Source organism: Ambystoma mexicanum, chromosome 3p (assembly GCF_040938575.1).
Source record: "Ambystoma mexicanum isolate Mex_15411 chromosome 3p, UKY_AmexF1_1, whole genome shotgun sequence".
In the NCBI taxonomy this organism is placed as follows: Eukaryota; Metazoa; Chordata; class Amphibia; order Caudata; family Ambystomatidae; genus Ambystoma; species Ambystoma mexicanum.
Genome location: NC_090925.1, coordinates 712,500,201 through 712,526,540, shown reverse-complemented (window position 1 = coordinate 712,526,540; position 26,340 = coordinate 712,500,201). Strand labels below are relative to the sequence as shown.

The window sequence follows — 26,340 nt, the reverse complement described above, 5'->3', positions numbered from 1 at the left end:
GAGCTCATTGCACTAGGGGCGTGGCTACTTCCACCGTCCTCCAGCAGGGTGTTCCTATTAGGAATTTTTGTGATGCCGCTACTTGGGCTTCAATCCATACATTTGTAAAACATTATTCCCTGGATACAATCCATGGTCAGGAGATGGCCTTTGCGAAGGCGGTTCTTTATTCCGCAATTTAATTGGGTACTCTAAATTCTTTTCCCTCCTCCATTTACTGGTACTGCTTAGGGAGTCTGTCAAAGATGTGGAATGCGTTGGAGGTCACAATCCATTCGAAGAACAAGTTACTTACCAACTGGTAACGTTCTTTCGATTGGATGTTCCTCCAACACATTCCACATCGCCCTCCCAGCCTGCCCCTCAGGAGAATTTCCTATGCGATTGCAGCTTCCATTTTCCGTAAGGCTAAGTGCAGTCCAGCAGGCATCAGACTGGTGCCACACGTTCTGGGGGAAAAAACTTAAACTGAAACTGCGGGTGCTGTGCGTCCTATTTATAACATCCTGTGATGTCGCCCTCAACGGAGGCCTTCGATGGACATGGACCCGACGCCATCGACGCAGGGCGCCCTCTGCCGAAAAAGTTTCCGAAGTGCACAGCTGTGGACATTACATGTCTTAAATTTGGAATGCGTTGGAGGAACATCCAGTCGAAAGAACGTTACCAGTTGGTAAGTAACCTGTTCTTCTGGCACTAGGGGTTGTGGACTGGGGACAGACAGTCCCAGCCTCCTCTGCTGGCTCACACACAAACAGGATCTTTAGCCTGCAAAAATAGCAACTTTCCCCAATAAGTACAATACCATCTATGGGTTTGCCTAACCTGACTGGACAGGAAGAAGGCCAAACTACAATATGGCAAACGAACAAGCAAAAAACCTCTTTGCACGGCTATCTTTGGGTGCAAGCCATGTTTAGTGGCAGACATGAAAGCGCACAAGTAAAAACGGTAAAAATATCACTGCTGACACCAGCTTGTCTTAAGTTCATAAAAAGTAACCAAAAACACAAAAGGTAAAAAACAGAGGATACAAAAGTATCCTTCATTGCATGCACCAACATGTGTTTACTCCCTCTGTCCCCACAGGCCATCCCCACATGTGATGATCCCTTGTGCCCCCCTCCCTTCTCGCACACAGGTGTTGCCTGTTTTGCTTGATTCTTCTACCCTGCTCCGCCCCCCCCCCCACCAGCCTACTTCTGCAGGAGTCTGTCCTGATACATTCTGATACATTCTGGTTTCACCATCACCGTTTTGTGACCAATGCTGGATTGGACTTTTATGGACTCCATTGATTCACGGTGCGTCACCTTTTCTAAACTCTCATGCTGGACTTCCTTTGCATCTTGTACTCATGGTTGCCCTGAATCATGCTGTTCCCATCTTCATCTTGTATCCTGGCTTGCAACATTATGTGTTACTACTGACTTCTGCAATTGTATTCGCTCTCCTCCCTTTTTGACTGCTTACTCTCTGTTCCCTCCACTCCCTTTGTCCCTTTTCCTATCTCCTCCCCTCCTCCCCTTCTTCTATGCACTTACTCTATCAGAATTGTCCCAGGACCTAGTATGATAGCAACCTCGTCTGTGTCCTCCCCCTCCCTTTAATTGCCCCCCCCCTTTCCAGCACTATCTGTAAGGTAGTCAGGCCTAGTACGATAGTTGCTTGTTTTGTTCCTCCCCTCCCTTTCTGCACCCCTCTCCCTCGCCTTTTGTTTTTCTCCGGCTCTACCAGAAATGTCGTCCAGCCTCTAGTACGGTAGTCTCCTGTCTGTTTCCATTTCCTTCCCACTCTTCCCCTCCCTTCCTTATCTATGTCTTAGCTCTTGCACTATCTGAAATGTTGTCAGGCCGAGTACGATAGTTCATTTCACATCTTTACTGGTCATGGCCTGTAAGAATGTCATTGTATTTTCTCTTCTTCCCTCCCTTGCCTTGAAGCATTTTGAAACACATGGTGTATAGGCGCTATATAAATAGACTATCATATCATATATCATTGGAATGTGATGTATGCAATTATAAAAAATACAATAATTCATAAAAAATAGACAGTCTCTCAGTACTGACAGTTTTAGGGACTAGTCAGTTTCTCCATAACAATGAGAAAATGGCAAGGGTAGTGAAGCAGATGGCTTTACTTCCATTGCAAAAGTCAGACAGAGTTCACAAATGAACAAATAAAGGGTGCCCCCATAGAGATATATGCAGGAAAGGTGCAAAGGAATATCTTTCCTAACACATTCCCATAGCAAGGATGGATCCCCCAGAAATCCAGCAAGTGAAGAGAAGCAGTGAGGAACCACAATCGGAGTCAGCAGGCTCAGCTCTATGCAGCAGAAAAAGGCTCCAGGCAAGTCTCTCTTCACAAGCTGTGGAGCTGCTGAGTCCCGGGTTTCAACTTGGGACAGTGTCTGTTGCAGTAGAGAGGCCTGGCCAGTGAACGGCCAGCACTCAGGAGAGTCCTGGGACACTTCCAAAGTCCACTGACAACAAGACGATGATGCAGGACACAGGACTAGTTGATCCCACCATTCCAGGGGAGGAAGACACCAACAAGGGTCTTCCCTGGTCACTGAAGAATGTTTTGAGTGGCTACAGCATTTGACTTTGGTAATACCTGTTCCATTAGCAGCAGTTATCTAGTCCCATCTAAGTGATGTCTTCTCTCTTTAATTCTTGTCCCCAGAAGGAGACCTCTAGCATGGCTCCATACCACTCTAATTATCCCAAATAACCTGGGGGACTGCCCCAGCCCTCCAATTGGAAAGATAGTCCCCATTTAAACAGGTAAGGGCTGCCCAATCATGGCCAGGCACCCCCCGCCCCCTATCTGCCCAGCAAAAATTAATTTACCGGCAGAAGTGTGGATTCGAGCAGGAGTCCAGTCTAACCCAGTCTTTGATGTGAATAGACCCGTTGGACTGGTTGGAACTGCGTTTCTGGTGGAGTGCTGCTGCCCCTTTAACTTTGAAGAACCTCCTTTAAAAATTCCTCACATGTGTGTAGCGCTGCGCGTGAGTCAAGCAGGAATCCAGTCTATCCCAGTCATATCCCAGGAATGACAGGGGTTACTGAGGGAAGTAATAATAAGAATAACATTAAACACAATAACAGCCTAACATACAGAGATAAAGATGAACAAGAAGACTTAAATGGAACATACATCAACGTTGAAGGAAAAATTAATACAACATTAAGGAAACAGCAAACTAAATTGCTGTATAAAACTGGACAGAATCAAGATAAAAGAAGAAATTCCATTAAGATCACTGAAACAGATGCAACAATGGAAAGGGAAGAGGCTGTTAGCATCCACATAAATGAGACGCAATTCAGAGAGAAGACTGCAAACAATCCACCAAAAAGGAAGACCCAAGAAGAATCAGTCATCACTGATGAAGATGACAAAGTATTTGAAGGAAACAACAATGCTCTTGTTAATCACTCAAATCAAAAGCGAACGAATATAGAGGGAGGACGAACTAGGACCACAAGTACAGCAGGAAAAGTAATCACAAAGGAGGAACTAATATGTCAACACCACTGTCTGGCAAATGGGGGAACAAAAAATGTGTAAGTCAACATGGTATATCGATTGCAGATCAAATTAGAGAAATTTAACAACACTCAAGTTTTATTGAGAAAATGAAACCCGGTCATCCATGGACACCAAGACGAAAGGTGCACATGGGTACGCTAAATAAACAACTCCAAGGAACCATGTTTCACACAAATATAATCACTCTAAAAAAAAGTACAAAGCAGACCATTATTGACAAAATACAACCAAAGGAATTTAGATCAGTCACCGCAGTCTGTCCAGGTGGGGACATTAATGAAAACAACAACAAAATAATTGACCAAGGGGACAAAATAAAGTTACCAGATCTAGAAGTAACAATGAGTTATGGGCAAGATACTAAGGTCAATGTCTCCGATTTTATGAGAGGTGATGTATCGGACTCCGTACGAAATCAAGATGACGGCAACGAGATAGACGGGAGAGATAATCAACTTGAAACATCAGAGCTACGAGATGGAAAATAAATCAGAGACAAAGACTCATAAGAAAAAGGAAATGAAAACAGCACTAGTGGATAAACACCCAACTGTCAATTGCAGCTGGGATACAGATCCACAATAATGTCATGGCTGCTGTGACGTTCTCGTTAGCACCACATACGAAGTTGTATTAAACGATTAACGAAAATGTGAATGACAACTCGACTATGCTGGCCCTGCTGCAAAGTAAATTAATACAGTTGGAAGCTTTTACAAGCAAAATTGAATATCGACCCAAACAGTGTCTGGAATTTGCCAGTCGAAGGGCCCATCCGGAGTCAATGGGGGAGGCGTTCTCATTCCCGTGGATGGACCTCTTCGCTTATGCGTTTCCACTGATTCGGAGGACCATTCAGTGGATGAGGAAGTATCAGTGCAGGGTGATCCTGGTGGCCCCTTTCTGGCCCAGGAAGACGTGGTTTTCAGATCTCCTTCATCTAGCGGTGGAAGAACTGTTTTGCCTCGGTGCAGACCAAGATCTCCTGTCTCGATGGGAGAGTGTGGCATCATGATCCGGCATCTCTCAGCCTGGCGGCGTGGCTCCTGACCACTCCGAGTTCGGTCACCTAGGTATCTCCCGAGAGTGTTGCCGGATCTTGGAAGCGGCAAGGGCCCCTTCTACCAATAGGTTGTATGGTCGGAAATGGGCGATATTCTGTGCCTGGTGTGAGGACCATCCAGGGGTGCAGCTGTTGGACGTCTCTCCGGCCCATGTTCTCCCGTACTTGTTACATCTTGCGCAAGGGGGCCTGGCGTTATCATCCATCAAGGTGCATTTGCAGTGATTTCTAGGTTCACGAGAAGGCGCCATGCTGCTCCTCTGTTTAGTGATCGTTTGGTTAAACATTTTCTAAAAGGGCTGTTTCAGAGATTTCCCCCGCAGAAGCGGTTTGCACCGGTGTGGAGCCTCAATGTGGTTCTCTCTGCTCTGATGAAGTCTCCGTTTGAACCCATGTCGACAGCTTCTTTGAAGTTCCTCTTGTGGAAGGTTGCATTTCTAGTGGCGATTACCTCGGGCAGACGGGTGTCGGAATTGCAAGCACTGGTCATTGACCCACCTTATCTGAGATTTCTGAAGGACAAGGTTATCCTGGCTACTAACCCGCACTTTATCCCAAAAGTGCCTTCAGCGTTTCTCAAACCTGCTTCTATTGCCTTGCCCACATTCTTTGCTAATGCGTCCACGCCGGCAGAAAAGGCCCTTCATTCTCTAGACGTTAAGAGAGCGGTAACATTTTATCTGAACCGTATCCAGGACTTCCGGATTCGAAGCAGCTGTTTGTGGCGTTTGGTCCCTCCAACAAGGGGCACTCTATTGGGTCTCGTCTACAATTTCGTTTTGCCACACAAAAGCTGGCAACCTTTGAGGGGCACTGCGAAGGCTCATTCTACACGGTCCACGGCGTCATCGGCGGTGCTATGGTCTGGTATACCGCTTGTGGACATTTGCCAGGCGGCTTCCTGTGCGGTGCCGCATACCTTCACCAGGCACTACTGTCTGGGACACCAACATGTGGAAGATGTGCAGGTGGGATGGGCGGTCCTCCAACGCCTGTTTCAGTAAGGTAGGCCCCGCAGCTTTGGGGGTTTTCTATGTTACTCTATCACTTGCTGGTTTTTGTTCTCATGCATGTTAGAGGGTGTTATTGGTTGGTATGTCTGTGATACACTGCCACACATTGGTCATACTGCTATGTAATCTATTCACAGCATGTGAAACCATGAAAGATCCAATGCTGGAGAAGGGAATAGTTTCTTACCTGTCACTCCATTTCTTCAGCGTTGGTATCTTTCATGGATTTACATGCGCCTGCCGGCCGCCCCTGCAAGCAAGCCTTGGTTTGGGTTCCTCTACTTTGAAGGTTAAAATCTGAAGGGAAGCTGCGGTGGCGGCGCTATTTATATCAGACGTCGTATTGGTGTAGCCTAAAGCACCCAAAAAGAACGTCGATAGGACACTGAAGTGTCGAAATTTTCCATAGGAAAACACTGAGTTAAAGTTACTGAGGTTTCCCAGCCTGACGACAGGGAATATTCACAGCATGTGAATCCATGAAAAATACCAACGCTGGAGAAATGGAGTTACAGGTAAGAAACTACTCCCTTGCTTTCTGCTGCTTTGATATGCCTTGTCAATCTCAAATGTAAATATCTAATGCATGTAAATATGTTTTTGGAAAATGTAAAATATATATGCATCCTCTGTATATTTGTGCTACTTTAAATGTAACTTTTAAAGAAATGCGCCCAGGTGCCTCTGGGCTAGGCGCGCTATATAAATAAACAAAATACAAATACACCCCCTGGGCTGATTATGGAAATCCATCTTAAGAGGGGTATTCATGTTTCAAAGTCCTGCGGCCCATCTGAAAAAAGTCCAGTTGGACGTCCTTGACTTGTGTTAGCATTCTGTGGTCCAGTGCTGTGCTACTACCTTATGTTTTCTTAGCCATAGTCCTAAAGGTGTACTCGCGTGCATATTTTGTAGTGACTTCCTATGAACAGAAAATGTTTTAATAGATATATTGTGTGAATATTCCTTTCTTATGTGATAAACAAATGTAATTATATACCTTTAAACCAGCTCATATCATATATAGGTGGTTGCCTTCACTGCTCTGGCCATTCTACCACTGGGGGAACAGGAACGCAAGTGAAACATCCTTTCAGCCAAGTAGGTTAAGAGCCAATGAAAATAAAATCCTAACGGGGCTGAGTCAGATTCCAATCTGCTCATTTGACCTACTTAATTATTCTTAACAAATGACCTCCTCGTGGTTCATTTATCGGGTTAAGGATGCTACTTCTCCTACGTGTTACAACACTGCTTTTAAAATAGACTGTAGTATATTTTGATAGCTGAATTTATATTATGTGTAGATGGCCCATGTGTGAATTGCTCTAAATAAGCGAGAATTCCAGGATTCTTTGGACTATTCATGTTTCATTGTGTCCTCTCCATTTTGTTTCCCTCATTGTCTCCTGCCAACCAACTTGTCTTTCTCCCCTAATACCCATGCAGGTATGCCAATGTTTTCCTACAGCCGGTAACTGATGATATCGCCCCAGGCTACCACAGCATTGTTCAGAGGTAATGGATGCCGTATTTTGGAAAGTGGGCGAAAGAGGTGGGAGCTAGATGAAGGTGATCTCTGCACCAGCTGTTGTAATTGAAAAATGGAGGAAGAATCGGAATGGGATGTTTGCTGTGGTGTAGGGGACTGAGTTGCAAGGGGTGGCTAGTGGGGGAAACTTTCTGTGAAAATCAATGAAAGGCAAGATGCAGAGCTTGATGGCAACTTACGAGGGTGTCTGGATGGCCATGGGATGACATGGACTGTGTGCAGCTTTGTTAATTGGTTGGAGTCAAAGAGGCATCTAGCACAACTGATGTGGAGGAAGTTAAGGGGCAGGCGGAGGTCTGAGAGTAGCCTAGGTCCATGGCAGAGTAACATCAGTTCTAGTACGACAGCGAGCATGGTGGGTTAAGGAGGGGGCTGCTCTGGTGCTAAAGTAGGGCAGAGCAGTAATCTCTGGTTTTGATGACAGAGGCGGTCTAAAGGGTACATGTACGGCTTATGCATGATCCTTGGAAGGGAGGTTGTCTCGCATTCTCTAAGCTTCTCCTTATTTACAGGCCAATGGACCTCTCTACCATTAAGAAGAACATTGAGACAAGCCTGATCCGCACCACAGCTGAGTTTCAGCGTGACATCATGCTGATGTTCCAGAATGCTGTTATGTACAACAGCTCTGACCATGACGTCTACCACATGGCAGTAGAGATGCAGAGAGATGTCTTGGAGCAAATCCAGGTGAGTAGTCACTCCTGACTCCCATCCTGCACACAGATTGATCTACACTCTCAGAGGAAATAGTGGCATTTAATGCTGATTTTAATAGGGTTGTTTGTACACAACAAACTAAGTTCACCATAATACATGTTGCACAAAGCGGCCACTCACGTGAATTACATACAGTACAATTTTGGTCCTCATCGTTGGAATTTACAAGGCGTCGCTTATTTGGGAGGACAAGCTTGATCCCAGCATTTCTAAATAAGCGCATGTGTTGTCTTTTGTTTCTCACCTGGACAGATCTGTATTTCCGGCAGAGTCCCCTGCACGTCCTATCTATCACATATTGGTGCCTAAAAACACTCTGTTAAGGAGTGTTTGTCTTATTAAACCAAATTGTAAGGATGCTTTTTGACAGGCTTTCCCTTTTGTTCCTGCCAGTTTGAAGGTACCATCCTAGTTTGGATGTATATATATATTTTCTTCGTTTTTTCTGTTTTAGTATACAAAGTGTTTGAGCTATTGGTCATTTTGATGTGGTTTGAGGTTTGACTTTTAACATGCAGTCTCTGCAAAACCAATTGTTCCCTGGTATACATAAATAGTTTTTGAGTTGAAGGGCATAGAGCAGGGGTCTGCAAGCTATGGCTCGGCAGATATTCTGGTCAACAACTGCAATTTTCTTTAATCAGCATAGTTAAGGGTGAGGGGTCTAGGGAGTTGTTAAGCCACAATTCATTCCTATTCTACTGTCCCTACTGATGAGGCATCTTTTTCTTTAGAAACTGATTCTGGGTCTCGTCTTCAACACAAGTTCCCAAAGGACTTAATGAGTATGTATGGCGAAGGTATGAATGTTCTGGAGTGGTTGAATGGTTTTGAGTTTGCTTGTAAAATGCAGTGTATGTCTGAAGACAGTAAGATTGCATTTGTTCTTTCTCATCTGTCCCAGAGTGCATGTACTGTTTTTTTGGATTGGATTGGAGTGGAGAAGAGAAAGTGAAGTATGAGTGGGAAAGTTGCTCTTGTTTTGACATTTGGTGAGACACTAGGCCTCGTTACGAGTCTGCTTGTAACCTGCTGATGCTACCAGCCGTTACCGGTGCCTGATATCCCGGTGTAACGGGGATATTACAGGTGCCGGCATCAGCGGTAAATTCCAATTCCCCATGGGATGGGGAACTACTGAAGAACTGGCACTGATTCTAATGGTGCCGGTGCTTCAGTGATTACTTTGCCGGCACGGTCCCTACCGGCACTCGGAGTGAGCTGGTCCAAAAAAAAAAAAGCCAGAGCCGATAGTACCAACCGTTTTGCCTGCATTTTCTCTGGACCATCTAACTCCTAATGACCCCCCCCCTCCCCCCGCGACCTCCTAACCCGATATTAGGGGAGGTTTAGGGTGCACAAGAAGAAGGATAATGTTCAATGGTTGTCATGGGTAACGACTCAAAAAATGTGAATGGTTGGATGAGTGGCTACATAGTGTGTTCATTTGTGTAATTATTAATTTAGTTACCTTAGAACACACCATGAATGCCTGCTTACCTGTGTTACATCAATAGTTGGCTGATTCCAAGATCATTTGATGTCAGAAATCTTGCAAAGATATCTGATTGTTGGTACTCTGATAAAGTCAACCACAGTGATAAGTTGATTGGGAAGTTGTGTGAGCATTCTCCCTCCTTACCCGTCCACAATGTAGAAGTGGGTAAACTCCTAGTGGGTGGGTCCAAAAAGATGGATGGCACCACTAGCCAAACTGTAGTTGAGGGTTCCTCTGTAATTCCCAGACTCCCTGGCACTTTCTGATGCTGTGGAAAGACAGACTACCCTAGAGGGTCACCCAAGCTCTCCAAAAAGGACTGCTCCGTTGAGCACCTTAAGCATGGTCTCTGATCACTGGGAGGCTTGTCCATGGACAAACATCCCAGCTATTTCTTCAGATTCTCTTAATGTGGGGTGATTAAGTCCCAGAAAGGAGGTTTGGGGGCTCCCTCCTATACCTAGCAGTATGTCCATCCCATTATAGCGGAGGGCCAACCCACCACTGGAATCAGAGACACTACTCCTAATACAACTGTCATTGACAGTACTTTCTTTGGGGAAGAGGTTCTAGTAAATAGTCCTCTGCAGGCCACTAAGTTTTCTAGAGGCCCCTTTAAGACTTTCCCTGTTGTTAACATTTCCCCCTTTAGATAGCTAACAGGAAGTTATTACTCCCTGTTAGTGTCCAAGAAAATGTACCTGGCAAAGTTTTGTTTGAGAATGACTTGAAAGAGAGAGGTTTCTTTTAAGAGACCACTCCGATTCCCGGAATTAAATTAAATTCCACTGCTTTCAAGGGTCAATTTTCTAAGTCTGAGAAGTTGCTCAGGTCCAAAAGAAGGAGAACTAGTTATTTCCCTAAATTGTTAAGGGTGATTAGGGGTTAATCTTGTCATTCCAACTGCTCCTACAGAAGAGTGGCAGGGTATTCCAAAAAGGATGAGGACATCTGTATAGGACAGTTGTATTCAAACTGTGGACTGCACCCCTCTACTGGGGCAGATCACCATATCTTGGGCAGGGGGGGTGCAAGTCCCACAGCTTGAATACCAATTAGCTGCTCAGCAGCCTCGCCTAAGGTGCGACTTTCACATAATAAACACAGCATAAAAGAACTTCCATGCTGTCTTTAGTTTTTTTGTTGGCACGGATGAAAAGAAGACAATGCCACCTCTGCCTTCTCTCCATGCCATGGGTGTCTGCCACTCCCGGCCAAGAAGACAGAAGAAGCGGGGGAAAGGAGGAAGTACAGCTGCAGCTGGAGGAGGTATCACTACATATTATCCCCACCAAAAATATCACTGTATGTATTGTCGTCTGGAACGGCCATAGGCGATATTTTTGGAGGGATAATTTTGGGGTTTTTGGGAGCGGGGATTGCAGGGGTGTCCCCCGCTCCTTGAAAAATAATTCATGGTTTGCGGGGGTGTCCCCCGCAGGTTCCATGCCTTAATATCGCCGCAAAAATATGGTGATAATTTTGCGGGGATATTAACACATGGAACCCTGGAGGATACAATGCTAAGAGAGAGGTAGAAAGACACAGAATTGGGGAGCAGGTTAGGGGGCAACAGACTAAGGGCAAAACAAGAAGGCAAGATAGGATGAGAGAGGAAGAATGGGAGCCAGTTGAAAGAGGCAGAACAGGGGGGACAAAAGGGTGCACAATAACAGGAGGAAGGGACACAAAATTAGGTGTAGATAGGAAAGCGAGAACAGGATTGAAAAAAAGCACTGCAAGAGACGTGATCCTGAAAAGAATGGATTGCTTTCCGAATCAGCTGACATAGATCCATCCTTCAGAAGAACAAATTATTATACTTGGTAAAGGAGAGGATCGGAGAAAGAGAAAGGATAGCAGAGAGGGACAGGATCTCAGCAGTGGTCGAAGTGGGCACGAGCGGTTGGGAACAATGCGCCTCTACTTTTTTACATTATGTTTTACTGTTCCTATACTTTTATTTTAAAAAGAAACCTTTCTGGAATGGCTTAGTTTTAAAATAAAGGTGTACGAAGAAGTTTGAAACGTGCACTGCACTGAACGTTTCCTTAAACAGCAGGCACATTTGTTTGGGGTTTTGTATTGTGCATGAGATTGTTCACAGCAATGGGTTGTGTGGGGAGCTTAGGCAGGCCAGCAGGGAACACAGTTCCACTACTACTTCTCGTACACTTCGACCACTGGACTCAGGGAAGGACAGCATAGGAGGGGGACAGACTAGGAGGAAGACATAGACAGACTATGGGCCTCATTATAAGTTTGCCGGTCAAGGACCTACAGTACCGGTAAGCATGCTGGTACCGTAGTTCCTGGACGGGCAAACTACGAGTTGTGCTCCCGGGTGCCTTTCTTCCCGCCTGGTCGGACCTGGCGGGCAGAAAGGCACCCGCGATCACTGCATGTCGGATGCACCGGCACTGTTATAAACGGTGCCGGTGCATCTGACCTTCCCATTCAGCCCTATGGGGCCGAATAGGAATAGGGGAGCTTCTTTTTTCTGACGCCCGCAAACGGGCAATTACCGGGTATGGCAGGGCCGTAATGACCGAGTAATTGCCCATTTGCGGGCGCTGGCATAAATTGCAAGTTTGGCGGCAGCCTGCCGGTTTTACCGGCAAGGCTACCGCCAAACTTGTAATGAGTCCCTATGTGAGGGAAAGACGGACAGACACACTATGCAAGCGAGAGACAGACACATAGGGAGGTATTGACTGGGGTACAATAAGAGGGAGGTATCAAACAGGAAGGAGAGACGGAATAAGAGAATAGCAGGTAAGACAGTTGGGTAGAGACCGAATGCTAGGGACGGATTAGGACAGAATATAGGGAGACGCAAAACAGGAGGGAGAGAGTGAAAAGTAGGGAAACTCAAAAAAGGAGGGAGAGACAAACTAGGAAGGAGAGACAGAATAAGAGAGAGACACTAAACAAGATGAAGAGACAGACTAGGAATAAGAGACAAAATAAGAGGGAGTAACAAAATACAAGGGAGAGGCATATTATTATAGAAGAAGAGGAAGCCACAAAACAGGAGGGAAAGAAAGACCAGGACAGATTTGGAGGGAGAGGCAGACTAGGAGGGAGATACAGAAGAGGATAGGGAGAGAACAACTAGGAGGGAGAGAGACACTAGAATAGATTCGGAACAAGAGACAGATCAGGACAGATTTGGAGGGAGAGGCAGACTAGAAGGGAGATACAAAATAGGATGGAGTACTAGGGACAGAAAAACTGGAAGGGGGAGACAGACTAGACTAGAATTGGAACGAAAGGCAGACAAGGCAACAATAAGAAATTTCAAAAAGAGACAGTTACTAACATTTTCATGTTTTCTGGTTGGGATGTGTGAGCTCACTCTCCAAGCTTCTGGATGTTAGGCTGATGGAGCAGGCTTCTTTCCCAACAGTCATGCCACAAAAGCAAAGATCTCAGCTCTCCCTCCTTTTTAAAGTATTATTCTTATTGGACTAACAGTAGTAATTCTTTTTTTTTTTATTAAAATGTTTTGTTTGATTTTACAAACTTTTCATTTATGATACTCTCTCAATTTCACATATTTTTACATTTCATTTGTTTCAGTCCATTAAGGCTCTTTTGTGATCTCGATCCAGAATTTAATTATTGTAATATTAAGCCACTGGTCGTTTCCTTGAAGTAAATTAGCCCATCTTTCTTGCTCGTCATCACTTTTTTCGAGATTTTTTAAAAACCTATGTAGAGTTCTCTCTTTTCTTTCAACGCAGGACACACCATGATCAGATGAAATAAAGTTTCTATTGTTTGGTCTTCATTACAAAATCTACAGTCCGGGGATGTGATATCTGTTTTGTCTATCATCGCTAGATACTCTCGGGTTGGTTATATGTTCAGCCGGAAACGTAGAAACAAATCACAAATCATTCTGTCTGGAAATTGAATTAGATAATGGGGTAGTTCGTTAAGAGCTCTTGCCTCATTATCACATTTAAGGTAGCGTTTATATGTTGTTTGGATCTCTACTGTTTTTATCCAATCATTGGTTTTTAATTTTCGTTTCGCCTGCTGAGGTCTCCTGATCAACATGTCATCCGATATTTCTTGGACTAACAGTAGTAATTCTACAAATGCCTGATCATGATTTCATTGGACCGTCCCCATTTCATTCTCATTGCAGACTCGACAGGTGTCGAGTGCTGGTGGTGGGACTGAAGGGATACAGAACAGTCCCAAAGTGCGGGGGGTGCCAGGCAGGCAGTGCAGGAGTGTGTGACTGGCGGGGGAGTGACCTGGGCCCGGGATCAGAGGGTGGCCAGGACACCAGTGCAGAATCTGAGTCCGCCAGGAGGTCAGCAGGGGAGAGGAGGAGAAAAGGCAGAAGCAAAGAGAATGGTTTTGAGGTGCTTCCAGAACCAGAGATGGTTCTCCTAAAGTTTTCAGGGAGGCAGTGAGTAGGCACTTGGCATGCTACCCACTAACAGCTACCACCTGTAGCAATGGGTAGAGGGGATCTCTTGAAAACTTTGTTTTCCTCTGATCCAGCTACCTCACTGATCGGGGAGGGCTCAACATCAAAAACCTTTCTCAAGGGGGAGGTGGCTGGGCATAAAAAAGTTTAAAGACCACTGGTATAGGAAGTGCTCCTGGGCCATTAGAACCTTCTAGTTGGGGCTTTGGATAAACACCTATTTCCGGTTCAGAGGATCAAATGTCTTCTAATGGTCTCTGGGAATAGACTCCCTCTCCCAAGAGAAAGAACATTTCTAAGAGTAGTTGTAGGACCTATAGTCTGCAAAGACTGGCCCACAACATAGTCAGGGAATCCCACAAATGTAATCTGCCTTTTCTGAGAGTTTAGCCGACTACTAACCATGTGACTAACCATGTTACTTACCCCACAAGGGATTAGTTACCCATGAGTATAGACTGGAAAGGGTGAGTGCTAAGCCAGAATTTATATTTTGTGGATTCTATGGCCACTTTTTTGGGCCCTCAACTTTTTGCTCCCTCATGTCTTTTTTTTAATTCCTTGATCTCACTTTGGTGGCCAGAGTAATGTGAGGAACCAGGATTAGGACACGGACACTGAGACTTATGGTTTTTGGGCCAAAACGTTTGTTAAAAAAAAAAAGGGCATGTGGAAATGCCTCTGTCCTTGCTCTAAGAGGTGTCTGCTTAATTAAACCAAAGCTAAGGGTATGTCAAGGTCTGGAGGCCCAAAGCAAAACCATCCCATGTCCAAGGTACTATTCTGGCCCTCACATTCTAACAAACTAATTCCTAAAGTGAAAAGGGTTATGTCCTTGGCCTTATGTGGTTCACAAATGTTAAAAAAGGAAAATGCTTAACTCCAACACAAATGTTTTAACCAGATAGAGTTCCTTATTCCAGGGAGTGATTCCCTTTCCCTGTATATCTCCTCCCTTGGTTGCTTATTCAACAATGTCAGTTGCTGGTGTTTGCTCTTGAGTGATAAATAAAATAAGTGTACAAAACAACGTGGCTCTTTGTAAAAATAAAAAAATCCAGACTATAGATGCCCTATGGTTCGAGGCTATATAAATAACCCTCCTTCGAGTGGATTGTGTCCTCCAACGTATTCCTCATCTTAGATGTATTCCATCCAGCTTTGCTGCTCTTGGGAAATTTTTTCGGCAGAGGGGTGCCGTGTGTCGATGTCGTTGAGTCGATGGTCCCTCGAAGGCCTCCGTCGAGGGTGACGTCATCGGGTGTATAAGTAGCGGAGCCCGTTGGCCTCAGTTCCGTTTTTCCGCAGTTAGGTTGCTTCGGACATTCGGCGCGCCTCGAGTTCTGTCAAGAAATATAATATAATGAGAAGTAATTATGTCCTCGTCATCAACGCCGACCACGACCCCGAGATCGGGTTTTAAGAAATGCAAGTCGTGCGGCTCAAAAATGTCGATCACAGACCCGCACCGCGAGTGTTTGTGGTGTCTCGGGGAAGGCCACGACATGGAGGCCTGTTCGAAGTGTCAGGCGATGACGGGGAAGGCCTTGTGAGAAAGGAGAGGAAAGCTACAGGTAGGTCGGAAGGATCGAAAAGCCTCTAACGTCGAGTCGAGACCCCATGGGGAAAAATCTCCTCGACGCGAAAGGCATCGATCCAGATCCCGAAGCGATTCTCGTCGCTCGTCGTCTTCGTCGAAAAAGTCGAAGAAACGATGCCATAGGTCTCCCTCCACCTCGTCGTCAGACGAGTCTCCGAAAATGAAATGCCTCACAAAACATTTGTCTACCGAAGAGTGGGAAGCATTCAGGGTCAAAATGATGGAGGTGTTTGAGAAGGCGAAGCCTCGGTCCGCGCCTTCTTCGGAAGCCGGCCGGGAGCGTCATCGCTCCGACACTCGCGCGCCCTCGAGCCCGGGTGATCGTAAAAGGAAGGATAGGGAACCTTCCAGGACGCCGAGCGATAAACGCTCGAGTCGAGTCGACCGCTCGAGGTCACCAACGCCGTCCAAGACCTATCACACCTCGAAGGGGAAACCGTCGAAGGCCGCCTCGACGCCCTCGAAGCAGACCCTGTTGTCGACCACTATGTCATCAACGCCGTCGACGCCTTTATCAACGTCGACGCCGAAACCCTCGGCGCCAAAGGCTCCAACCAAGCCAGGGCAGCCAGAAAAAGAGAAGGAGAAAGTTAAAAAACATGTAATTTCTTCAGAGCCTGGTACTACACCTCTTCCTCCTCCTCTCCCAGAAAAGGTTTTCAAGCCATTCCCTTGGAAGGAGTTTTTCAAATCCTTGACCTCAATTTTTGAGGAACAGGAGAGATCCGAGGAGGAAAATGTACCTTTTGGATTGGAATATGGCACCCCAAATGTCCCAGAATGCTTGATCTCAGAGGAAAGCAGAATGAGGGATTTTGGGGAGTCTTTACACAATGCAAGTGGCATTGACACCTCTCCTGAGAATGACTTTGGTAGACCAGATCCAGGAGAGCATGCCAGTCCATCTTACCGTCCGTTAATGACCAAGGTGGTAGATTACTTGGGATGGGCTAGACCACCAGCCCAATTCGTCCAGGACGATTTAACAGACATATTGGACCATGGTCCCACTGAAGACCCAGTACTACCTTTTCATGTAGCCTTACAAAACAGGGTGGCCAAGAATTGGGAAACTACGGATTCTATTCCTCCGGTAAATAAATCCCTTGCATCAAAATACCGCCCAGCCAGTAGCAACCCCGGCTATCTGTCAAAACATCCAACTCCCGAGAATTTGGTCATACAGGCAGCCACAGTTTCCAGCAAACTTGCGTACCCGTCTATCCCTCCAGACAGGGACGATAAGCATGTGGATGGTTGGGCACGGAAGGTATTTTCAGCCCGGGAGCATGGCATTAAAATCTGCCAACTCCACATGTGCCTTGGCAAAATTTTCGTACACTCTGTGGGAGTGCATCGCAATGGCGGCAGAGCAAATACCAGAAGGGGAAGAAAGGGAAGGTTTCCTAGCCATCGCTAGAGATGCAAAGGAGGCCATGCAGGAATCCCTTCAATCTGGATTGGACACTGTGGATAGTGTAAGCAGGTCCATGGGCACTAGCACAGTAATGTGGTCTTCATTACAAAATCTACAGTCCGGGGATGTGATGTCTGTTTTGTCTATCATCGCTAAATACTCTCAGGTTGGTTATATGTGCAGCCGGAAACGTAGAAACAAATCACAAATCATTCTGTCTGGAAATTGAATTAGATAATGGGGTAGTTCGTTAAGAGCTCTTACCTCATTATCACATTTAAGGCAGCGTGTATATGTTGTTTGGATCTCTACTGTTTTTATCCAATCATTGGTTTTTAATTTTCGTTTCGCCTGCTGAGGTCTCCTGATCAACATGTCATCCGATATTTCTTGGACTAACAGTAGTAATTCTACAAATGCCTGATCATGATTTCATTGGACCGTCCCCATTTCATTCTCATTGCAGACTCGACTTTGAAGGTATGAGTGATATATGATATGATATGGCATTTATAACGCGCCTATACACAAGTGTTTCAAGGCGCGACGAGGTAAGGGAGGGGGAACAAAGCGAAGACAGATAACGATCATACTAGGCCAGGTGTCATTCAGTTTCGGAAGTGCATGGGGAAGAGAGAAAAGTGCAGTACATGGGAATAAAATAACAATGAGTAAGGTAACGGCCAGCAGGTGGCAAGTGCAAAGGTGAGCGCAGACAGGTGTCGAGTGCTGGTGGTGGGACTGAAGGGATACAGAACAGTCCCAAAGTGGGGGGGGTGCCAGGCAGGTAGTGCAGGAGTGTGTGACTGGCGGAGGAGTGACCTGGGCCTGGGCCCGGGATCAGAGGGTGGCCAGGACACCAGTGCAGAATCTGGGTCCGCCAGGAGGTCAGCAGGGGAGAGGAGGAGAAAAGGCAGAAGCAAAGAGAATGGTTTTGAGGTGCTTCCGGAACAAGAGATGGTTCTCCTAAAGTTTTCAGGGAGGCAGTGAGTAGGCACTTGGCATGCTACCCACTAACAGCTACCCACCTGTAGCAATGGGTAGAGGGGATCTCTTGAAAACTTTGTTTTCCTCTGATCCAGCTACCTCACTGATCGGGGAGGGCTCAACATCAAAAACCTTTCTCAAGGGGGAGGTGGCTGGGGATAAAAAAGTTTAAAGACCACTGGTATAGGAAGTGCTCCTGGGCCATTAGAACCTTCTAGTTGGGGCTTTGGATAAACACCTATTTCAGGTTCAGAGGATCAAATGTCTTCTGATGGTCTCTGGGAATAGACTCCCTCTCCCAAGAGAAAGAACATTTCTAAGAGTAGTTGTAGGACCTATAGTCTGCAATGACTGGCCCACAACATAGTCAGGGAATCCCACAAATGTAATCTGCCTTTTCTGAGAGTTTAGCCGACTACTAACCATGTGACTAACCATGTTACTTACCCCACAAGGGATTAGTTACCCATGAGTATAGACTGGAAAGGGTGAGTGCTAAGCCAGAATTTATATTTTGTGGATTCTATGGCCACTTTTTGGGCCCTCAACTTTTTGCTCCCTCATGTCTTTTTTTTAATTCCTTGATCTCACTTTGGTGGCCAGAGTAATGTGAGGAACCAGGATTAGGACACGGACACTGAGACTTATGGTTTTTGGCCCAAAACTTTTATTAAAAGAAAAGGGCATGCGGAAATGCCTCTGTCCTTGCTCTAAGAGGTGTCTGCTTAATTAAACCAAAGCTAAGGGTATGTCAAGGTCTGGAGGCCCAAAGCAAAACCATCCCATGCCCAAGGTACTATTCTGGCCCTCACATTCTAACAAACGAATTCCTAAAGTGAAAAGGGTTATGTCCTTGGCCTTATGTGGTTCACAAATGTTAAAAAAGGAAAATGCTTAACTCCAACACAAATGTTTTAACCAGATAGAGTTCCTTATTCCAGGGAGTGATTCCCTTTTCCTATATATCTCCTCCCTTGGTTGCTTATTCAACAATGTCAGTTGCTGGTGTTTGCTCTTGAGTGATAAATAAAATAAGTGTACAAAACAACGTGGCTCTTTGTAAAAATAAAAAAATCCAGACTATAGATGCCCTTTGGTTCGAGGCTATATAAATAACCCTCCTTCGAGTGGATTGTGTCCTCCAACGTATTCCTCATCTTAGATGTATTCCATCCAGCTTTGCAGCTCTTGGGAAATATTTTCGGCAGAGGGGTGCCGTGTGTCGATGTCGTTGAGTCGATGGTCCTTCGAAGGCCTCCGTCGAGGGTGACGTCATCGGGTGTATAAGTAGCGGAGCCCGTTGGCCTCAGTTCCGTTTTTCCACAGTTAGGTTGCTTCGGACATTCGGCGCGCCTCGAGTTCTGTCAAGAAATATAATATAATGAGAAGTAATTATGTCCTCGTCATCAACGCCGACCACGACCCCGAGATCGGGTTTTAAGAAATGCAAGTCGTGCGGCTCAAAAATGTCGATCACAGACCCGCACCGCGAGTGTTTGTGGTGTCTCGGGGAAGGCCACGACATGGAGGCCTGTTCGAAGTGTCAGGCGATGACGGGGAAGGCCTTGTGAGAAAGGAGAGGAAAGCTACAGGTAGGTCGGAAGGATCGAAAAGCCTCTAGCGTCGAGTAGAGACCCCATGGGGAAAAATCTCCTCGACGCGAAAGGCATCGATCCAGATCCCGAAGCGATTCTCGTCGCTCGTCGTCTTCGTCGAAAAAGTCGAAGAAACGATGCCATAGGTCTCCCTCCACCTCGTCGTCAGACGAGTCTCCGAAAATGAAATGCCTCACAAAACATTTGTCTACCGAAGAGTGGGAAGTATTCAGGGTCAAAATGATGGAGGTGTTTGAGAAGGCGAAGCCTCGGTCCGCGCCTTCTTCGGAAGCCGGCCGGGAGCGTCATCGCTCCGACACTCGCGCGCCCTCGAGCCCGGTTGATCGTAAAAGGAAGGATAGGGAACCTTCCAGGACGCCGAGCGATAAACGCTCGAGTCGAGTCGACCGCTCGAGGTCACCAACGCCGTCCAAGACCTATCACACCTCGAAGGGGAAACCGTCGAAGGCCGCCTCGACGCCCTCGAAACAGACCCTGTTGTCGACCACTATGTCATCGACGCCGTCGACGCCTTTATCGACGTCGACGCCGAAACCCTCGGCGCCAAAGTCTCCAACCAAGCCAGGGCAGCCAGAAAAAGAGAAGGAGAAAGTTAAAAAACATGTAATTTCTTCAGAGCCTGGTACTACACCTCTTCCTCCTCCTCTCCCAGAAAAGGTTTTCAAGCCATTCCCTTGGAAGGAGTTTTTCAAATCCTTGACCTCAATTTTTGAGGAACAGGAGAGATCCGAGGAGGAAAATGTACCTTTTGGATTGGAATATGGCACCCCAAATGTCCCAGAATGTTTGATCTCAGAGGAAAGCAGAATGAGGGATTTGGGGGAGTCTTTACACAATGCAAGTGGCATTGACACCTCTCCTAAGAATGACTTTGGTAGACCAGATCCAGGAGAGCATGCCAGTCCATCTAACCGTCAGTTAATGACCAAGGTGGTAGATTACTTGGGATGGGCTAGACCACCAGCCCAATTCGTCCAGGACGATTTAACAGACATATTGGACCATGGTCCCACTCAAGACCCAGTACTACCTTTTCATGTAGCCTTACAAAACAGGGTGGCCAAGAATTGGGAAACTCCGGATTCTATTCCTCCGGTAAATAAATCCCTTGCATCAAAATACCGCCCAGCCAGTAGCAACCCCGGCTATCTGTCAAAACATCCAACTCCCGAGAATTTGGTCATACAGGCAGCCACAGCTTCCAGCAAACTTGCGTACCCGTCTATCCCTCCAGACAGGGACGATAAGCATGTGGATGGTTGGGCACGGAAGGTATTTTCAGCCCGGGAGCATGGCATTAAAATCTGCCAACTCCACATGTGTCGTGGCAAAATTTTCGTACACTCTGTGGGAGTGCATCGCAATGGCAGCGGAGCACATACCAGAAGGGGAGGAAAGGGAAGGTTTCCTAGCCATCGCTAGAGATGGAAAGGAGGCCATGCAGGAATCCCTTCAATCTGGATTGGACACTGTGGATAGTGTAAGCAGGTCCATGGGCACTAGCACAGTAATGCGCAGGTTTGCGTGGTTACGGAAGTCGGGTTTTGCACCGGACGTACAGAACTGCCTCCTGAACATGCCTTTTGACGGGTTTCACCTTTTTGGCAACAAGACTGACGAGAGCCTTGAGAGGTTGCAGACCTCAAAAGCAGCGGCAAAATCTTTAGGAGCTGCTATTAGGCAACCTCAGCCTTTTCGTGCACAAGGGCAATCATGGAGCGGACGATCCTATCGTTATTACACCTCATACGGGAAGACGAGAGGAATGGCCAGTCAAAGGGGCCAAAGAAAGGCCACTCGTGGTGGACGAGGAAAACGTGCTAAGCCAGCTCCAGCTGCAGCCTCTTTGCCATCAGCAGCTGCAACATCCGCCACAAAACCACTTTGAGGATTTGCACCACAAAACACCTGTATGAGGCAGGCTGTCGCAGCATCTACACGAATGGCGAGCCATTACTTCAGATGTTTGGGCTCTAGAAATAATAGCCCAAGGCTATTGCCTTCCTTTTCTAAAGCAACCTCAAAGCAATCCACCAGGGAGACACCCGTTGAAACTTTCAAATCTGCTCCTACAGCAGGAAGTTCTAACCCTGCTGGAGAAAGGTGCTATAGAACCAGTACCTGCAGCGGAGAGTAACAAGGGTTGGTACTCCCCGTATTTTTTGAGCCCCAAAAAGGACGGAGGACTGAGACCCATCTTGGACTTAAGAAACTTGAACAAGTTCCTCAGGAAGGACACGTTCAAGATGGTTACCCTTTCTCAAATCCTTCAGACCCTTCAACTCCATGACTGGTTGGTGTCATTGGACCTCCAGGATGCTTATTTTCATGTGCCGATTCATCTCAAACACAGAAAATACCTCAGGTTCGTAGTTGGCGACTCACACTATCAGTTTCGAGTCCTGCCATTCGGGTTGACCTGCGCCCCGAGGGTCTTCACCAAGTTAATGGTAGTGGTGGCAGCGCACCTCAGGAGAGGGGGGGGTTCATGTCTACCCCTACCTGGACGATTGGTTGATCAGAGCGCGCTCTGCCGAGCAAGCACTGGATCATCTGAAAATCACCTGCCACTTCCTCCACAAACTGGGCTTCTCCCTCAATTTAAAGAAGTCTCAAATGACACCTTCCCAACAGCTTCAGTATATAGGAGCTGTATTAGACACATCCTTGGGAAAGAGCTCGCCTCCCAAGACGAGGGCTCAAGACATTCTTCAGATGGTTTCCAAATTCCAAAATGCCCAAAATCTCCAGGCTTACGACTTTTTAAGGTTGCTCGGCCTCATGGCATCCTGCATCTTTCTGGTGCCAGAGGCACGCTTGAGGATGAGATCCCTTCAATGGGCCCTAAAGACTCAGTGGTCCCAGTTCTCGGGTCAAATGATGGATCTTCTTCAGATTCCGAACAAGGTCAGACAAGACCTTCTTTGGTGGACCTGTGCAGAGAACATCCTAAAGGGAGAACATTTTTGGCAACCATGGCCAGAGATCACAGTAGTGACGGACGCCTCACTCCTGGGGTGGGGAGCACATGCCAACGATTTGACAATAAACGGTTGTTGGTCTTCATCGGAGTCCAAACTACATATCAACCTTTTGGAGCTGAGGGCAATCAGACTAGCACTAAAGGCCTTCCTGCCATCTGTCAGGGGAAAGAATGTCCTGATAATGACGGACAACACAGTGGCCAAAGCAGAGGTGTGGGGTCACTACCCCTGTGCAGAGAGGCAATGCAGCTCTGGTATTGGGCGATTCAGGAACGGCAATTCATCTAACCGGGGAAGAGAATATGACGGCAGATGATCTGAGCAGGCAGAGCACGGTATTGCACGAATGGGAATTGGCTCAGGAAGTCATTCAAGAGATCTTCGCCCTTTGGGGAACCCCTCAGGTAGACCTATTCGAAACCAGTACCAACCGAAAATGCGAAAGGTATTGCTCAAGGGAATTTCCCCCGAGAGGAGCCCTGGGGGACGCGTTCGTGGTGGATTGGAATTTCCCACTATTGTACGCGTTCCCTCGGATTCCCATCATTCCTCAGGTCATCAGGAGGCTGAGACGCTTCGGGAACCGCATGATCCTAATTGCTCCGGATTGGGCCAGGAGAACGTGGTATCTGGACCTTCTAGATATGCCCATCTGTCCTCCGTACGTCTTCCTCAGAGAGAGAACCTTCTCTCTCAAATGGAAGGTCAGGTTCTCCACCCAGAGGTCAGAACACTCAACCTTCATGCTTGGAATCTGAAAGGCTGAGATACAGGGATTGGAACCTTCCAGATGATGTTATGGAGGTGTTGCTTTCGGCAAGAAGGCCAGCAACAAAGTCTCTGTACCGTTGCCGTTGGAAAAAGTTTTGCAACTGGTGCAGGGAAAAGAATGTCGATCCTTTTCTATGTTCTATTCCGGAAGTACTATCTTTCCTTCTGACCCTAGCACATAGAGGTCTGAATATCGGAACAATAAAAGGTTACCTTGCAGCGCTTTCCATTTTCAAGCACTCATCGGAAGAATGCTCCTACTTCAAAATTCCTTTGATAACACAATTCTTAAAACGTCTCACTAATGTGTTTCCTCCTCACCCATTTCAAGTACCAATTTGGGATCTAAATTTAGTCTTAACATTCTTAATTTGTGCCCCTTTTGAGCCTATGCACACGTGTCCATTAAGATTATTAACATGGAAAACAGCCTTTTTAGTTGCTCTAACATCAGCAAGAAGAGTGAGCGAATTGCAGGCACTGTCTTCTGGGCCACCCTATACTGTGTTCCATAGGGACAGAGTTGTATTGAGGGTTAAACCATCATTTTTACCAAAGGTAATATCTGATTTTCATTTAAGTCAGAAAATTGTTTTACGCTCATTCTATCCTCCACCTCATCCTTCTAAGGAGGAAGAAAGATTACACAGACTGGACCCAAAAAGAGATTTAAGCTTTTACATCTCTAGACTTTCTAGGGTTAGAGTGGACAATCAGTTGTTTATAGGCTACACAGGAAGAAAACTGGGTCAATCAGTAACAAAACAGACAATTTCACGCTGGATCGTGCTTTGCATTTCAGAATGCTACAGACTAGCACAAAAAGACCCACCAGAAGGGTTAAGGGCTCATTCCACCAGAGGCATCGCCTCTTCCACAGCCCTTCAAAGAGGTGTCCCAATAAGGTCCATTTGCAAAGCAGCAATTTGGTCTTTACTTCACACCTTCTCAAAATTCTATAGCCTAGATGCTAACCAGTCTAGGGAGCTGACTTTTGGAAAAGCAGTGCTTTATTCCGCCATCTAAAGGCATTGGTGGGAAAAAACCTGACCCCTCCTCCAGAGGAACTATGCAAAATACTGCTTTGGGAGCCTATCTAAGATGAGGAATACGTTGAAGGACACAATCCACTCGAAGAACAAGTTACTTACCAACTGGTAAAGTTCTTTCGATTGGATGTTCCTCCAACGTATTCCTCATTGCCCTCCCAACCTACCCCTCTGTAGATTTTTTACGGGTTATTGCCATCTCAAATCTTGCAATGCTGATACCTGTCTGCCGGCACAATCTACACAGTACAAGATCACAGATACAAAAGAGGGAAAAACAGAACTGAGGCCAACGAGCGCCGCGCGTGTTACTTATACACCCGATGACGTCACCCTCGACGGAAGCCTTCGAGGGACCATCGACTCGACGACATTGATGCACGGCGCCCTCTGCCGAAAAAAATTCTGAAGAGCAGCAAAGCTGAATGGAATACATCTAAGATGAGGAATACGTTGGAGGAACATCCAATCGAAAGAACGTTACCAGTTGGTAAGTAACTTGTTCTTTTATTTGGTTCACATATCAAAACTTGTGAATAAGCTTCCGACAAGTCTGATTGATTGCAAGATTCTTACCTTATCACAACAGTTTGCACATTTGTATTAGAACCAAAATAATTAACACAATACAAAACCACAGTCAAATGCCATGTTTGTGTTCATACCCAAATGATATACTTCTCCAGCATGGGGTCTGGCATGGATTCACATGCTCATGAATATTCCCCGTCGTCAGGCCGTGAATCCTCGGTAAAGAAAAAATCAGTATCAGTTTAGTTTCTGATCTGTCTTTCTTAGTAGTAACCAATCACTGATCTCTGGGTCATACTGCCCCCAGCCAATGACTGCCCTCTCCCTAAGCCCCTCCCCTGGCAGCCATCCTCAGATTTTTACCGCATGTTCAAGTGTTGGGAGTCCTCATGCTATAGCACTCGAGCTTTTTCTGCGTTTCGCGGCTTTTCAAAGAGATTTATCTCATTTCCCGGTTAAATCGAGCCTCAAGCTCCACCGTTTCTACTTCCGATCAACGGGGACCCGTTTCGGAATTTTCTACGCCCCTCAAGGGTGAAGATTTCGTCGAGCTGCACTTCTTGGAGGATTCCAGAAGTTTCTGAGGCCTACCTCGTGGATATGGCCCAGGAGAAAGGAAGCTCGATGCCCGGAAAGCTGTTCAGGAACTGCCCTGGATGCAAGCTACAGAACCTGTTCAAGGAGGACGAGCACTCAAGGTGCCTCTACTGCCTCCACGAAGCCAAGACGCATGTGGAGAAGGACTGTGCGTTTTGCATGAACATGTCGTAACGGACCATGAGGGATCGTCGGACCCGTCTCGCCAACTGGCTGGAAGGCAAGAGCCCAGCAGGTGAGAAGAAGAAGAAGTCCGAGCGGTCTTCTAAGTCCTGTGAGGGTGCCCCGGTGACAGGGGCCCATCAGAAGGCTAAGCACCGCGAGTTCGCGGGCACCGGGAGCGCCGAACGGTAGGGCTCCTCGGCTGCCAGGCAGGGCGCACCTTCACCGACGCCGTCAACCACGAGCCAACGCTCTGGCTCGGGGAAGAGAAAATCCGAGAACCCAGCGCAGCTTCTGGAGACGCCCCGGTCGATCTCGAAGGAGCCGGTCGAAGGGGAGCGAGGCGGTGACCCTCCCCCTGTGGTGAAGGCCTCAAGCGCGCCCATGGTGGTGAAGGCCTTGATTCACCCGGCCAAGGCCTCTATTGAGGGAGTCCCTGCGGCCCTGGCGAAGCCTGTGGAGGCTATCCCAGTGGTGGCGACCTCGGGGCCCAGAGTTTCCCTGCCTCTGTGGAGGGAATCCTCTTTTAAGCCCATATAAAAGACCCCAGTGAAGACCCCGGTGGAAAAAGAGGGGGGGGGGCGGTGGCCATTACGGACACGGACACAGCCTCCCAAGAGGAGCTGGTAGAAGTCGAAGAGGGACTCAACATGAATTTGGAAGAGGCCCAACCCCACAGGAGGGATCCCGACGAGGGGGACGACGAGAGCGAAGGTGGCGACAACGAGGCTCCTGTGCAGGAGGAGCAACCGTCGTGGCCCGAGCCACA

At 46.9% G+C, this 26,340-nt stretch overlaps 1 protein-coding gene across 5 annotated transcripts in view; it reads left to right on the top strand.

Moving 5' to 3' along the window:
* The window catches only part of BRD8 (bromodomain containing 8), a 1,405,947-nt gene that overhangs the window by 1,205,222 nt on the left and 174,385 nt on the right, over positions 1–26,340 (top strand). For all 5 annotated transcript variants that reach the window (XM_069651557.1, XM_069651555.1, XM_069651554.1 and 2 more), the window contains 2 exons: positions 7,090–7,158; positions 7,705–7,882. In XM_069651557.1, the coding sequence (XP_069507658.1) occupies positions 7,090–7,158; positions 7,705–7,882 (247 nt within the window). The remainder of the gene's footprint in view (positions 1–7,089; positions 7,159–7,704; positions 7,883–26,340) is intronic.